This window comes from Fulmarus glacialis, unplaced genomic scaffold (assembly GCF_000690835.1).
Source record: "Fulmarus glacialis isolate BGI_N327 unplaced genomic scaffold, ASM69083v1 scaffold41606, whole genome shotgun sequence".
NCBI classification, from domain to species: Eukaryota; Metazoa; Chordata; class Aves; order Procellariiformes; family Procellariidae; genus Fulmarus; species Fulmarus glacialis.
The window spans coordinates 1-16477 of record NW_009219516.1 but is presented as its reverse complement, the minus strand read 5'-3'; the positions used below and the strand labels follow the sequence as shown (position 1 = coordinate 16477).

The 16477-nt window shown below is 33.8% G+C and overlaps 1 protein-coding gene across 1 annotated transcript; it reads left to right on the top strand.

The window, feature by feature from the left end:
• Positions 1–703: 703 nt before the first annotated feature.
• Positions 704–16218, top strand: LOC104078682 (U2 snRNP-associated SURP motif-containing protein-like; the record flags this gene model as incomplete). Its single annotated transcript, XM_009580410.1, has 12 exons — positions 704–751; positions 3708–3806; positions 4929–5043; positions 5448–5581; positions 7524–7591; positions 9530–9624; positions 9708–9743; positions 9839–9921; positions 10402–10567; positions 11648–11859; positions 12804–12847; positions 16114–16218. Coding segments are annotated over 12 exons (1205 nt in total), but the record flags the coding sequence as incomplete, so codon positions are not given.
• Between the last annotated feature and the right edge of the window lie 259 nt (positions 16219–16477).

The window sequence follows — 16477 nt, the reverse complement described above, 5'->3', positions numbered from 1 at the left end:
TTGTGTATCAAGCAGTTATGTCTTAATAGTGGATGTTATGTCAGTGAGGTTTTCTGGAATTTGGGCATTGCATAATTTAAAAATGTGCTCGGTCCTGTTTGTTGGAGTGTTCTCCATCACTTAAACTCATTTAAAAACCTGATTTTAAAAAAAGCCTATGCAAATTTTATATATACGCTGGTTTACATGTTAAAGTTCAGTTAGAGTTTAAAGTAATAATGTTCATTAGTACATACTCACAAACTGGACTTAAATTAGTGTTCTTGAGGTGGCCAGCTTCCATCTATGCACGACACACTAAGAGCAGTTTTGGAAATGATTTTATAGTAAGGCAAATGTAATCAAGCACTTTATGTAATCTTTAACAGCCTTTAATGACAACTCTTGCAGATTCAATGTAACAAAATTTTTCTTCCTTGCAGTGGTGTTAGTGGCATGTTTATAAAATCCAGCTGTGGAAATTTAGATGTTTTTAATGGTAGCAAGAACAGTCTATCTTTAATCCCTTATTTGCCTTATATTGACATTGTTCATGCTGTGACCCTGTTCAGATGTATTATTAAAATACATTACATGTATCTTTGTTCTTGTGTATTTGAACGTTGAAGTTGAAATGAAAATCACATTCGAAGAACTGAATTAAAAAAAACGAGTTTTTTTTTTTCTTTTTCTGTGCCTCATCTCCTCTTCATTTTCTCTTCAGGTCAGAGTGCCAGATGCAGTACACACCACTGGATCTGCTGATACACATGTAAGTCCAAAATATTTAAAAACAGCAAAAAAACCCCCCAAACAAAAAAACCCAACCAAACCCAGAAACTCAAAATAGGCCTGTTCTCTAAAGAAAATTACTTGCTGCAGGCAGACTCTGGTGCATTGAGTCTCTAATCTGTAGGTGTTTATAAATGAACCATTGATTTTCATGTCTAAAAATACTCCTTGAAACTTTCAAACAACCATTAGTATAGGAAGCTCTGCTGCATGATATTGCATTCATAATAGATACTTGAACAGGAAGAAGCTGTAAGGACTCTCTCTATGTTTATCTCATTTACTGAGGAATAGTTCAAAGTACGAGCTGATTAATTGTAAGAGTCACTGTATATTAAAGTGACTTTTTGTATACAGTTGGCTTCTCAAAAATGAGATGGCGTGGCTCTAATTTCATCCTTAATTTTTCTTTCTAATAGAATATACTTAAAGCAAAAGGTAATAATAATAATTACCTAGTCTTTTTTTTTTTCCCCCACTGAAGAGACCTTCACCTGGTCATGTGGTTGGTATGTTGCTTGAAGGCCTACCTATTTTTGAGTTAAAATGAAAAGAGGCAGCAAGAGCCAAACAGAGCGTTAATACCAGACAATTCATTCTGTGGTTTGGATTTTCTTCAAGATTTCAATTTGATTTTGTATATGAAAAAGTCAATTAACAGCTGAATTAAATTGCTTGTAAGATAACATTATTCAAGTTGTGATAGCAGAAACTTCATAAAGAAGTAGGTGCTTTTATTTGTTTGCTTTACTTGCTAGAATTTGGAAAATTACTCTTAAATCTCTTGAATATTCGGTGTTGTCGATGGAACTGGGACTTCAGTACTTTGTGCCTTCTTATAGTCAATGCAGCATTATGTTTAATGGGAGTTTGCTTTCATACAGTGATTTGATTACTTACAGGTTTTCTCATTGCTTCCTTCATTTGCTTTACCCTTTTCACCGTATTATTTCCCATTTTTTGAAGGAGGAAGGCCTTCAAGTTTTATATAGCTCTGTTAGGAATTCTGTGAAGCTGCATATGGTTAATAATAATGTTACAGTTGCCTACTGGAATGTAACTAGCAGGCATAAATTCGTTCAATCCTACTAACTTTGTATTGCTCCAGCCACTTTGAAGGTAGTGTTTGGGTTTTTTTTTCCTGAGACCTTTTCTAAACTGAGGAGATCTTAGGGCCAGAACTCTTGTTATCTTACAGCTGCTTCCTTTATGTCACTAGAACATATATTCATGTGGCTGATCTGCAGGTATCCTGTAATATTACTGTGAGAGATTATTTCCTTATGACAGGATAAACCTTGGGTAGGAGTGTGGTGTTAGTTTTGTGTGCGTTGCTGTGCCATAGCAATATGCCCACGTTTTGCCAAGGTTGTATATTGTTTGTCATACTGAAATACAAGCTGTCTTTCAGACAACAGGAAAACTGGATTTTATTAACTTTAAAAACATAGAATGCATGAAAAGCTCCTGATAAACCTGTCACAACAGCTCATGTTGACAACATAGTGTCATAAACCAGATAACTCTACGGAAAACGCTGCATTAATTTCTAATTGATAGTTTTCCTTTTAATGATGAAGTAGGGAACATTTTTCAAAGAAATATGAGCTATTTTGGTCATACGCTTGGCACAGATCTAAGAGGTGTTTGTGATACTAAACAAGGATTATAAACTGAAGGTATTTCAAACAGTTGTTTTTCACAGTGCTTTTTTTGTATGTAAAAAATTCTGAATAGGAAGCTGATACTAGAAATAAAACTCTCTACAAAGAAAATTATTCCCAGAGGAAACTCTTTTTACAGTTGGCATCTGAAATTTTTTAATAATACGACAGTTAAGTTGTTCACCTTATTTGTCTTGATGTTTTATGAAATTGACCTGTTTTTTTTTTATTTAAAGAACTGTCATTGCAAAAATGGTAGTTTTAAGCATCACTGTGTAAGAGCATCAAAAATCTTTTGAAGATAAAGGCTAATAGCTTATGTTTTGCTCTTCTGAAGCTTTTGCTTGTTCTTATGCTGATTCTTTATGAATTACTGTGTTAAGCTAGGAGTTTCCAGAGAATTTTCTTATCTTTTCTCTCCTTTCCTTCCCATTGCCCATGTCTTTTGAACGTGGTCTTCATCCTGTTGTCTTTACTCTCTCAACGCTTTACTGACTGTTAGCTGCCTAATAGGATCTTAAGAATTCTAATTCCATACTCTCCAGAAATGACTGTTACATGGACGCCTTCCTTCATCAGGGTTTCAAGAAGGGAGGAATGGAGGTTGAATTACCTAAAATATAAAGAATCTAGGAGCTAAATGTGAGGTCTTTTGTTTTATTTAACTAGTAGCTGAAAACCTCAAGAATGAGTTTTCTTCTTCAAACAAAAATATTACACGTAACCTTGAAGTACAACTAAAATTCAGTTCTTCAGTTTTGTTCTTTCATTTTGTTATTTAGGTTTTTTTAGTTCTTTCATTTTGTTCTTCAGTTACACCTGTTCAACCTTGCGCAAATGTTCTTCTGGCCAAAATAGTCAGAAAAGCTTTTAGAATTTTTCTTTGGGTTTTTTTTTCTGGAAATGGCAATGATCAAAAAGGAACTGTAGTGCAAAGCATGTATTTCCGAAGGTTTAGAAACTGTGTGTTGTGTAGTGATAAGGTCTCCAGGCTCTTACAGCAAGTACCCTTCAGATTTCAGCTGTGTTTGAATGGTGTATTAAAAGCTTTCTCATTAAACCAAGGACAATTTCTTTTTGAAAAAACATAGATTTAAATTTTTTGGTTGTATTAGGTAATGGCAAGTTCAGAGAGAAGTACAGGAAGTCTTTGTTTTGTTTAGGTTAAGTCACTTCAGGTAGAAAGTTTGTGGTCTGTATCAAGGTAGAGAGTAACATTATTTTAATTGTTTTGTGAACAGTTTAATGTTTGTTTTCATACTCCTTTTGCAGCCTCTAATGGAAAGCAAACTTAAAGCATTCAGTATTGGCAAAATGAGTGCTGCCAAACGGACTCTGAGCAAGAAGGAGCAAGAAGAATTAAAAAAGAAGGTGATGGTATACAATGAAAATTTTATTTTGTATCGAGAGCTGAAATAGGTTTGCTTTTAGATTACAACCAGCTTTAATTTTTATTTATCAAAATAAATGTCTTTATTTTGAGAATTGTAGCTTTCTAAGAATGAAAGTGAATTGTATTTTACATGTTTAATTTGTTCTTGGCGTCCATGGCATTAACATAGGGAGAGAGGCTTGCTTCTCTTTTCTTCTGTGTGAGAAATCAAGTTCTCTGGCTTCCTGAAAATACTGAATTACAACAATCCATGGATTGTTGTATTGCTCAAAATGAAGACAGCCATCACCTTAGGTTATTTTCTCTATCATTGGATTTCAGTAATTGGAAAGAGTACCTGTTGTCTCTGAAATCGTTTCAATATGCATCCTTGTTATTCTGTAAAACATATTTTTGTCTAATGACTTCTTTTAGAATTAATAAAAACATTAAAATTTGATACTGAATTTTAGGATACTCAGGAGCGTCCAAATTTTAGGAAATACGTAGCTTACAGTTGATAAGGTGGAAGTTTTGAAAATTTTGGGCTTTGAACTTTACACACACAACTCTCTACTATATTTCAGTGGAATACTTCCTGCTAGGTTGTTGGAAATACTAGCCTAAAGAAACACTGTAGTGCTAAATTTAGTGTCTCACTCCACTTTATTAAGTCACTGAATTAACTTCTTTTCTGGGAAATACATAAAGGTGATCCTGTTGTTAACCTCCTTCAGTCACATGGGCTGATCGTAATGGGCAAGATGGAATATGTACTGTTCTCTGATGCTTAGGTCAACAAAGCTCCAGTCTCATAATGCTGGTCTTTCATATGATCTTTTCTATTTGGCATCTTTTGAATGTTAAATTGCCATGTAAACTCTTGTAAATGAACAGTCATATTTGAGCATACAGGCCTTATTTGCTTTACGTATTATGTGCTGTGTTCTTCCCACATTTCTCAGAAATTTGAATTCTGTCTAAAATTGAAACTCATTTGATGCAGTTTGTAGCATGAACTTTAGAAAATAAAAAGGAATGTCACATAGCTAATTTAAGAATAGCTGTCTAGTGAAGGTTGTTCTGTGATGATAGTAAATAGATCAACATTTGCTATGTAGGAGGATGAGAAGGCTGCTGCAGAAATTTATGAAGAATTCCTTGCTGCCTTTGAAGGAAGTGATGGTAATAAAGTGAAAACATTTGTAAGAGGAGGAATCGTTAATGCATCTAAAGGTATAACTAATCTTTTTTGGGGGGGTGGTGGATCATTTGGCTTTGAGTAAAGATGAAGATTGGCTTTGAATTGCATTTTAAAAGTAATATGTTACATTAGAAGCAGCAAAGGAAACTTGATGCTAAAATCTACTTTATGCTTTGACTCACTAGGTAGGTAGTGGCATGATTTGTCTTTTAAACCTCAGAGGCAAAAATGCTTTGTTTTAAAATACCTAATCTTTGCTCTTTTTCTTCATATTAAAAGATGTTAAATTACGGAAAGTTTGTATTATCACTTTTTTTAATGAAATAATACATTGAATTGAATGAACAAGACTAAAGAACAACAGCATTCTTTCTAATGAACAGTGTTGTGCAGTATTAGTTAATACAATTTGTTTTTAATTTGCCTTTAATTTCAGAGGAGCATGAAACAGATGAAAAACGGGGTAAAATCTATAAGCCTTCATCACGATTTTCAGATCAAAAAAATCAACCAAGCCAGCCATCTAATGAGAAGCCTCCATCCCTCTTAATGATAGAAACCAAAAAGCCTGTAAGTTTCTTATTTGAATATTAACCCCATACTTAGGAATTATCTAGTGCTTAGAAGAAGGTCTGTGTGATCTTGCAGAGTAGTTTTATCTACATTTATCACATATTAAAAGAAGGTGGAAATTTTGATCTGCTTAATCCTATAGCAAATAACAAGATGATGAAATGCAGAGAGGTCCAGTAGCCCTGTATCCAGCATGATATACCTAGTACTGCACTTTTTGGCTGCTGTATGTTTTTACTGTGTTCCTGCTAATTGAGACAGACTTCTCATGAATACAGATTTAGTGACTGTTGCAAAGTAACAGTATCTCCAATCCCGAGAACTAGTGAAGTTTTAGAAGCAATTCTTCTTGCTGCCATCTGTTTTTAGTTTTTTATAACTTAAAAACAAAAAATTGACCTTTGCATTGATCCAAGTTTTTCTTGGTGAGGTTTTTTGAATATTTTTTTTTTTGTGGTGATGTTTGATAAGTCCCTTTAGCTCTGAGTTGTACCAAATAAGTTGTAGAACTTGCACATTTTTGCAGCTGAACATCTTGTTTCTATTTAATTTATTTTGACTTCTGCATATTTTGATAGGCTTTTTTTGTTAAACTGAGATTTCATCATAAAAAGTAATGGAAATATTATGAACAAACTTAGTCTTCAAGTCAAATGATAGTTATGTATGATTACTGTTACTGCTGTATATGTGTAATGTGTAGTTAATGTCTTGGATGTCTTTAAAAAGTCTTTTAATAGAGCTTACTACAGTTTTTAAGTGAAACATATATGATACTGCCTCTCAGGGTGGGAAATGAGATGTAATGTGATAATTGTGGGTAATCCCATCCTAGCCTCCCTCCAGCTTTAAACAAAACTCAAATTTAGACTAGTGGGGAAATACTGGATGGCAGTTTTGATTTTCATTGTATGTAAAGCTCTACAGTTACAGAAATGAATTATAACATTTTTTATTATGCTGAGCTCTGTTCTGTCATATTGCAAGTGTTTGTACTGTAAGAATATTACTGCTTTTCAAATTTGTCATAAATACTTATCAAGTAATGCAATCAATTTACTCACTTGCCCTGTCCAATGGTGATTGAAGATAATGAGGTAAAAATAATTTTATTTATTTGGCAGACCCTCCCCAAAAACAAAAACAAACAAACAACTTTGCCTGGGGTGAGTAGGAAGTCCAGTTTTTCCAAAGCTGTAGTGTGTAACACAAATATTTTGTATGTCTGCCTATTGGAAACGTTTTCATTTGAATTTGGTTATATAAAAGCAATGTTGTTGAAGATAAGAGTTCACATGAGTTAGTTAAGGTACATGTATTACAGTAAAAAAAAAAAAGAAATATTACAATATCCATATTCTTTGTCATTCAAGAGTGTTTTTTCTGAGGATCTTGAACTATTTAGAGTAACGTTTCTTCAGACCTGTATTATATCTGAAAGGAAGCAAGAGAAGGAAATTCTTTTCACATAGAATGTTTGTCTGTAGATAAAATAATTGAATATATATATGTACAATAATTTACATATATATGTACACACATATCAATTTAATTAGAGCATGACCGTTTGCTACGGGTGTAGTCAGCTTCTAAGTTTCTAAGTGGAACAAACTGACAAAATACATCACAGATATTTTAAATTTTTATGTTGTAGAGAGTGTTTGATCACACTTGCTGCATTGTAATAATGAGAAGTAACAAAGTTTAGTTTAAGCTATCCTTAATTTTATGTTTTCTAGCTTTGTGTTTGATAGTGGTCAGTCTTAATGTTTTCAAGTCTGTTGTTGTTCCCGCCCCCCCCACCCCGTAGTTTACTTGGTTTGAAAGCTGTGGGTAAAATATGCATGGAAATTATCTAAAATTTTGTTATATATATAAAATTTTTATTTTTGTTTCATTTTATCTGCTGAAATGTTGGCTGATATATCTTTAATTTTAGCCTTTGAAGAAAGGAGAGAAGGAAAAGAAAAAGAGTAATTTGGAACTTTTTAAAGAAGAATTAAAGCAGTAAGTTTCACTAGTTTTTACTGTAAATAAAGAAGATGCAAGTTTTTTACAGGCAATATTTAGGATCATTCTTGCTAAGCTGTCTCCCAAAGTAGGTTTTTGTTTTGTTTTTTCCCCAAATGCTTGTGGAGTGGTATAACTTAATTAACAGTGGCAATGATAATTAAACAGAGTACGAAGCCGTGCTGGTAGATGCTCGGTATAGGTGTCTGTGATTTTTCTGAATAATCAGTTGCCATCTAATTAGTTCTCTGGTGTCCTTGATACTTCTGCCGTTTCTTATGCTGATTGGTGATAGGACGTGTTTACCACTGTTGCTGAAAAGTACTTCTGTTTTGAAATCTAGCATCGACGAGAGGCTGTAAAATGATCAAAAAACAAACCAAAAAGCTCAGTGTGCTGGCTTACATCTTTGTCTGTGGAAATGAATGGATTTCTTTGCACGTTAGAGATGTTTGATTTTGACCATTGAAACAGTTTGGTACTGCCTTCCTAAGCAGAGGAATATCCTAGAGCAATTAACCAAAAAAATTACATATAAATGAATAAAGTATTTCAGAGATCCCAATAAGTGAATGACTGGCTATGTTTCCAAAGCTACTGAAGATGATTTTTGGATCAGTTAGGTGTGAATAGGAGCTTTGATGATTGAATCAACCAGCCATCTACCAGGATAAAAAATGGAAACCTAGGTTTGTTTCTTTGACAGCTGCTATCAGTATGTTACTTACAAGTGGAATTTGGGCTGCAATTCTGTTATAAATTAGCAAGTGTGAGCCTGTAAATGACAACACTTGTTAACATGGTCTCATGCATTGTTAAAGTTAGTGAAGATACAGCAAGACAAGTAGGTACTGTAATGGATGAGGATGTTAAGGTTTTTGGTGTTGACCTTTTTTCCTCTTGATGGGGATGTAGCAAAGAGATTGGTAGAAAATTGAAATGTGTATCAGACTCAGGAAGAATAAGAAGTTTTGTCAGTGTCTCTAAAACTATATCCAGAAGACTTGTAGTATGAGATTGAGCTTTTGTATTAATGCAGAAATAAGATTTATAATTAAAGTTTAGAGATGTACTTCAGCTTGCATAATTTTAAAACCAAGCCGAATAATGCTTCAAAAAGCAGGTTCTTTCACTTTTGAATGTGTAATACAACAGAAGGAGCAGCACATGTATTGAGTGTAACTGAGTGCCATATATTTGCCCTAATGTTAGAGATGGAAAGCAAAATAATCTGTATGCATTAGAAAACAATAGGTACTGCATTATAAATCCATAAATGGCTCTTGTGAGTAGTGTCTGAACTTCCCTGCTGTCTGTTCATTAGTTGATGTAAACGAATTGAATTGACAGCCTTGTGTTTCTGGTACACAATATCTTTGTACCAAGATCTAAGGCCAAACTACAAAGAGTCAAATAGTTACTTCTGTGAGTACTATCCTCGGAGGTGTAAACTGAGATGAGATCCTGTATGTTCAGGAAATGGTCATATGGGGGTGTCTGTCACCCTACAAGGTGACAGCCTACGTGAATAAGGCTTAGAAAAGGTAGGAGGAGAAATAGACGCTAAGGAGTTGTGTGCATCTTGAAAAGTCATCTAAAGAGTCAGTGGATCTCGGGCAGTTGGATGTGGAATTCGGGTCACTTTTTCAGAGCCCAGTTCTTAGTTCTGGTCTTGTAAAATGCTTCTGAAACCAAGCCAGTTTTGGTTGAGATTAAAACACCCTGACAGTATGAATAAGGAAGCATGCAGCTGGAATAATTCTGGTAGATATATTCCAGTTGATTAAGCAGAAATTCAAACATACTGGCAATTTGAAATTTTTAACAAGCCCATTGTTTAATAATAAAAATTCTCATAATTCTAAAGTTAATTGAGAATTTAAGAATAAAAACCTCGAAATGTAAGTTGTTACTTACATTAAACTTGTTTTGTAGAATACAAGAGGAGCGTGATGAAAGACATAAAACAAAAGGTAGATTGAGTCGTTTTGAACCACCCCAGTCAGATTCAGATGGCCAGCGTCGTTCAAGTAAGTAGATGTTATTTTTTATGTTTGTTTGGGCCACAAAATTTGTGGACTAAATTATATATATTTTTCTTCTATTTATTCAGTGGATGCTCCTTCAAGAAGAAACAGATCATCTGGTGGTAATATAGATTCTTTTTTTATTCAATATAATGTTGTCACTTAAATGCATAGCGAGGATTATGACTTCTTTTTTCTGTTTTTTCCTCCATTGTAGTACTGGATGATTATGCACCCGGGTCACATGATGTTGGAGATCCAAGCACAACAAATTTGTATCTTGGAAACATTAATCCTCAAGTAAGTTTGAAGCCAAGGAGTGAAGTGCAGTGTTGGCATATTTGAATCCAGCTGAACTTTTTTCCGGTGGCAATTTTCCCCCCTTCTTATTTTAAACCATATGAATATGTTTAAACCCATATATTAGGTACAATTGGTGATTGTAGAGGTAGTAGTCATTTGAATAAATGCTTGGTACATGATGCTGTAAAAGTTAAGGTTTAGACTATCAGTTACTAGATGCAAAAATGCTCAGTTAAAATTATTTTTCCATGGATATCTCCATGCAAGGTGGATCATATCTCAAAAATTTGAGTGTGCTCAGTTTCAAATGCATTTTTTTAATTATTGTTTTTGCAGTAGATCGCATTGGGGGGTATCAGTGAAGTGCTGTTTTTCAAGGAACTCAAAAAATTAAAATCTCACCATTTGGACAATAATATGAACAAGTATTTTAGAAATACGGTATCAAGATGCTAATTTTTACCTTTTTACATGTAGATGAATGAAGAGATGTTATGTCAAGAATTTGGACGCTTTGGACCATTAGCGAGTGTTAAAATTATGTGGCCAAGAACTGATGAAGAAAGAGCAAGAGAAAGAAATTGTGGCTTTGTTGCCTTTATGAACAGGAGAGATGCTGAAAGAGCATTAAAGAATTTAAATGGTAAACAGATTTCTTGGTTTGGAATTGTAATTATCTTTGTAGTAATATTGAGGAGTAACTGTAACATATCTTCAAGTTGTTTTATCAGACTAGTGATAGGGATGCTGTAACTCCAGTAGATACCACACTGGCAGTGATTTTAGTTTATACACTGACTGTTTTACTGGCAGCTGAATGTCATCAAACTATAGCATAAAGAAGGGCTGGGAATACTGGTGGCTTTTGCTGTGGCTAAAGATGTAAAATTTCGGACTGTTTTGAAGATGTGAGCGGGAGGTAATGTTTGATAATCTCTCCTCTGTAAACAGACTATTTTAAGAAGGAATCTATTACTTGTAGTGGTTTACCAACAATATTCTTTTTTGTGAATAAATTTAACTAGTGCACAGGATATAATCAGTAATTGGTGATAAATATGTTACGTTTTTCTGAAGAGGTAACTGTACTACACCAGACATGTGATTTTGCATATGGACTATCTTGTCTATCTTTTATTTGAAAAAAAGGAGAAAAATATCTTACATGATGAAGAAAGCTATGTCCTTACAGTTCAGGAAGAGCCTAAAAATCAAAAATCAGCATCCTAGACAAAAAGAATGAAAAATGAAAGGTTGCCCTTAATAAGGGGGACCATTAGTAAGTAGGCTTACACTATGTAGGAGTTCTAATTGGTTATTGCATTTGGTTTTGAATAACATAATTTGAAATTTGTTATTATGAACAAAACATTTTGAAGAATTGAAGTACAGAAATAATATAATTTAAAAATTACTCTGTTCATTCTGATGTGCTGAACATCAAATTTAAAAATTTTTTTTCCCCCAACAAGTCAAGTAATTATGTACTGTAGTCTCCTGAAAACATACATTGGGGGAAGATTAATAAAATATTTCATGTAATAGGCTTTCATTTGCACATGATGTAGTCTGATAGATGTGATACACTAATCAACAACGTAAGCAAAAAGTAAACCCTGGCAGGCAAACCTAAACGCTGCACGGAGCAATCTGGAGTGACGAGACCCAATTTATAACATAATGGTGATTTTGTTTTGGTTTTTTTTTACTTTCACTTTTTCAGGCAAAATGATTATGTCGTTTGAAATGAAGCTAGGTTGGGGTAAAGCTGTACCTATACCACCACATCCAATATACATTCCGCCTTCTATGATGGAGCATACCCTCCCGCCTCCTCCGTCAGGACTGCCTTTTAATGCCCAGCCTAGGGAGAGATTGAAGAATCCTAATGCTCCAATGTTACCACCACCAAAAAACAAGGAAGATTTTGAGAAGGTAACTTACAGTACCCTGGGCCATATCTCATTGTTAAATACTACATCTGTGACAGTATTTCAATGGCTTCATAGATTTGCATTGTTCAGGCTGACTTTGGCGGCCCTTAGCATACAAACTCACTGGCTCCCTGCTGTAGCCCAAGGGAACCTACTTAATTCCTGAAGCTCTGTTTCATGTCTGTGTTAGGGTACAGTATACTGGGTCATGATTTATTTTAGTGCTGCTTTAAATCTGGCTATCATTTTCCCCCTCCAGGCTCCCTGGATTTTTTTCTCCTACGTCCCCCTCTTTTGTTGGCTGCCAAATTGCAGTATCTAAATTGTTTTCTTTAGAGAAAATACTACATTTTAATTTGGGTAGCATTGTTTTTACACTAGAGGAGTTGATGTATTTTGTGTAGGAGGTAATTAATCTGGACATTGAGTAAGTATTTTATGCTACTTATGGAGTCAGTTTTCAAACTTTTTTTTTCTGGAATATTAGCTGATAAAAGGGTAAGTATCTCATAATCACAAACCAACTTGATTTACATTTGTAAGAATTTGTTGATTCTTTGAATGACACTTAAATGTTAGGGCTGGTTTTTGTAAGACTTGGGAATAAAGTAATACCAACGTGATCCAAGTCAAATAGTTTAGAATCTTTTCATAAACTTAACAACTCCTTTCTTAATTATATTCAGTGTAGTACCTATTCAGTGCATCAATGTACATTCTGACAGGAATGTTCTGATACTTTTGCAATTAGTGAACCTTTATGGTTCACTGACACAACCATTTGCATTTTGTGTAATTGCTAAGTTATAACTTCACAGCAGTGATTGCCTGCAAAACTTGTGATAGATGTGTAGTATTTTCATTGCATATGTATATTTTTGCTTGTTACTTGTTAACAATACTCACATATTCTATGTTTATTATCTGATGTGACTTCATATACAGACTCTGTCGCAAGCCATAGTCAAAGTGGTTATCCCAACAGAAAGGTACATGTTTTTCTTTATTATTACTGATCTAAATATAGAAAATTTCCCCTTCGGAATTTTAAAGAAAAATGGTGATGTTGAGGAAAAGGTGATGGCTTGACTGAGCAATGGTTCTTTCATGACACTTGAGAGAAATGTGTGTGTTTTACAGTCTTCTTATCCTTATCTTAATAACTCTTTTTTTTTAGTGAGATGAATTTAAGTAATTATCTTTTGCATTTAATTTGAGCAGTAGAAATAGTTGCAGGGTAATTTTGTGAGTGAACACTAGGGTGAAATACCTTGTCTTAGAGACGCTGTATAAGTCCTGACACAAACCTCTGAGTACTTCATAGCTACGATGCAGCTGTCTCCAGTGTGGTGCTGTGCGTTGTGTTTTTTTTTTTTTTTTTTCCTTTTTTTTTTTTTTTGACTTGTACAATTTGTAACCAATTCAGTTAAAAATCACTTTTGATTTCTGGTATTTTTTTTAATGTGCATCAGTTAATAATCTTGGTCACTGAGAAAGGCAGTTCTGTATTGCAAGGGTATTTGTACATTTTGGTCCCCATCAGTGCTCCTATCTTCACACTAGTCTAGGTATACTCTTGCTCAGTTAAGCTAAAACCTTTTCCCAAACATAGGAACACAGCACTGTTTTAAAAGTAAATAAGCACAAAAGATTACCAAATTCTCTTTGACATTGGCCTTGGTGAGCAACACCAGCTGAACTGTCTGCGGCAGCGGGGGACCAGGAAAACATCATGGGATGGATTGGGAAAGTATACAGTTTTTGACCAGACATTGGTACGATCGGCTCCAATAAATGTGGTTTTATTATAACTGAAAAACTTTTTTTTGTTGGCCAACTTAAGCTAAATGACATTTTAAAATAATGCACTTAAAACCATCATCTTTTTTTACTACACTGTTTTAATTGTCACAAAGTCCCTTTTTCCTTTTTTTTTGCGTGTGTGGGGGGGCAAAGAAAGAAATTTGTCAAGCTAGTTAGAGTAGTATATTAACAGATTTGTCAATAGATGATAAAATGCACTAGTATTTTTGATTAAAATTTTAGGACAGTACAATTTCTGTTGGGTAGAGACATCAATAATTAGGGCAACGAGGAGGAGTCTTGATTTGAGAAACATATTGAGTAGTAGAACAAGTACTTGTAAAACTGTACAGTGCTTAGAGAATGAGTAGCTTTCAGAGAAAAATATGTTTCCATTTTATTTACTGTACATTTTGAAAGCTTGTACGATAAGAAAAGCTCATGTTAATTGAATTGTATTTGAAAATACTTTTAACTTTTTTTTTTCCTGGTGACTTTCAAAGATGCTGATGACAACTGCTAAGACTATTACACAGTGCATCGCATCCTGCAAAGATTTCGACTGACTTCAGTGGGATAATAAGTTTAATTATTCTCCTTTGTTTGAAAATGTTCAATATCAGTTTTTAACATCTCTTCTTATTATTTACTAAACAGAAAACCTTGAGTATACACAATCAAGTTTTTTCTGAGAAATTCACTTTCAAGTAGTCATGTCTTATATACCAAAATGCATGTTACACCCTCTTTCAGATATGGGATGTACTGAATCTTTTTTCATACATCTGAGGACTTTCCAAAGCAGATGTTCTTGTTCAAGCATAAGCTGCTCTTAGGCAACTTTATTGTACTCGATGAAAGAAAAATTAGATGAAAACCAATGGCATGGTTCTGCAGGAAGCGAGAAATGATCACGTTGAACTTGCCTTAAAATAAATGAATAGTGTAATAGCTCAGAGGCTTGAAAGCTAATTGTAAATTTTTTTCTTACTGATGTTTTCAAATACAGTTCATCTAACAAGAACAGTCTTGCTATTTAGACTTTCAGAACATTGCTTTAAATAAAATGGCTACAGAATTATTGACGCTATGTTCTCTTCACAATGTTTCTGGGATTGTAAAGAGAGGAAAATATAGCTGTAGGTAGCTGTTTGTTTTTTTGTGTAATATTTGAGGTGAATGTAGATTTTGATGCTAGCTGGTATAAAACAGAACATTTGCTAAGTTTCCAGATGGCAGGGGCAGGTTTTTATTATTATGTTTTCAAGTTGAAAATTTTTTTTTATCTAGTGCATTATATCTGTGGCAGAACTTTGAATACTCATGGTAGAAAATAATCACCTCATTACTAAGAAGTAATAGAAAATTCTGCAGCTTTTCAGTGTAACAATTTTTGAATTTTAATAATTAAAAAATTGCTAAAAGGAAATCTAATGAGACACATGTAAAGAACCAATATCCATTTGTTACCTGTAAGAAAATAAATTTAAAAATGTAAAAATCTGTATTTTTTTTTTGTTTGCATCACATTCAAAGGACACGTCCTGTGAAGCTTTTGATATATGTAGGTAATTTATATTTGAAAATTCAGGATCCTGTTTCCAAAAAAACCCATAAGGTTGGAAACTGACAATCACTATTCCTTATAAAGCTTATATGACTGTCTCCTGTTAACGTGCTTATAAGTGGCTCTGCATTTTCAGATGTGGCTTGAAAAATGTGCACTTCACATCTGCTTCTTGCCTGTCTCAGGATGTAGTGCTGAATGAAAGAAATACAGATTTTTATTTTTTTTAATTGTGATTTGGTTCACTTGTATGAGGGAGGAAACATTGGATGGTATGATGGACAGTTTTGTTCTATGCCAATAGTCTTGACCAAAAAGAGATTATCTAAATTTAATAAAACCATTGCCCTGTTTGGCATCAAGAAGACTATTTGCTTTTCCTTTCATACTTGAATAGTTTGAAAGCTGAATGCAGTTTCTATTGAGTGTTCAAAAGTGTGTGTGTTTAATTTTGAGCATAATATTGAGCCACTTGTTCCTCTGTAGAACTTTAGGTAACACTTTGGTCTTAGTTCTAGACAATTTAGATGAGGGCTTAGTTTTTGATAGCTAATTGTACTTCGGTGTTCAGTTGCCCATTTTTATGCATAAGGAGTATTAACCTTCTGCTAAGCAAGAGATGGTTGTAGGCTAAGCCGTGGAAATTCAGGAAAGAGGTCTCCTCTTAAATTCTTACTCCACCACTCCTAGGCATATTTTTATTTTAGAATGCCCGTGTCTATGATGCAAGGCTATAATATGTTCCATGTTACCTTATCTTTTATACAGTTTTCTTAACAATACGGCAAAATAATCTCCTGCACAGTTGTAGTATCTTAGGTGGAGTGTAGTTTTATATAGTGTTAGGTCTGAATCAATTTTTCTTTAACTGTGTTGTTGTTGTAGGAATTTGCTCGCTTTGATACATCGAATGATAGAGTTTGTGGTACGGGAAGGGCCTATGTTTGAAGCCATGATCATGAACCGAGAAATCAACAATCCAATGTTCAGGTGCTTATTACATTGCTTTAATCTGAAATAGCACTAACTATTTTTGTTGCTAATGTTTTGCATTTCTGAAATACTAATGAGAGTTGCTTTTACTATGTCTACCTTTATGTGCAGATTTAAATTTTACAAATTGTACAAATGCTTATGCTATCATCTTATAAAGAAGAATGCACTTCTGTTCCAGTTGTTACTAACGTGTACATATAAATGAATAAAATCCTATATACACACTATAAAATACATTTGTACATATATAAAA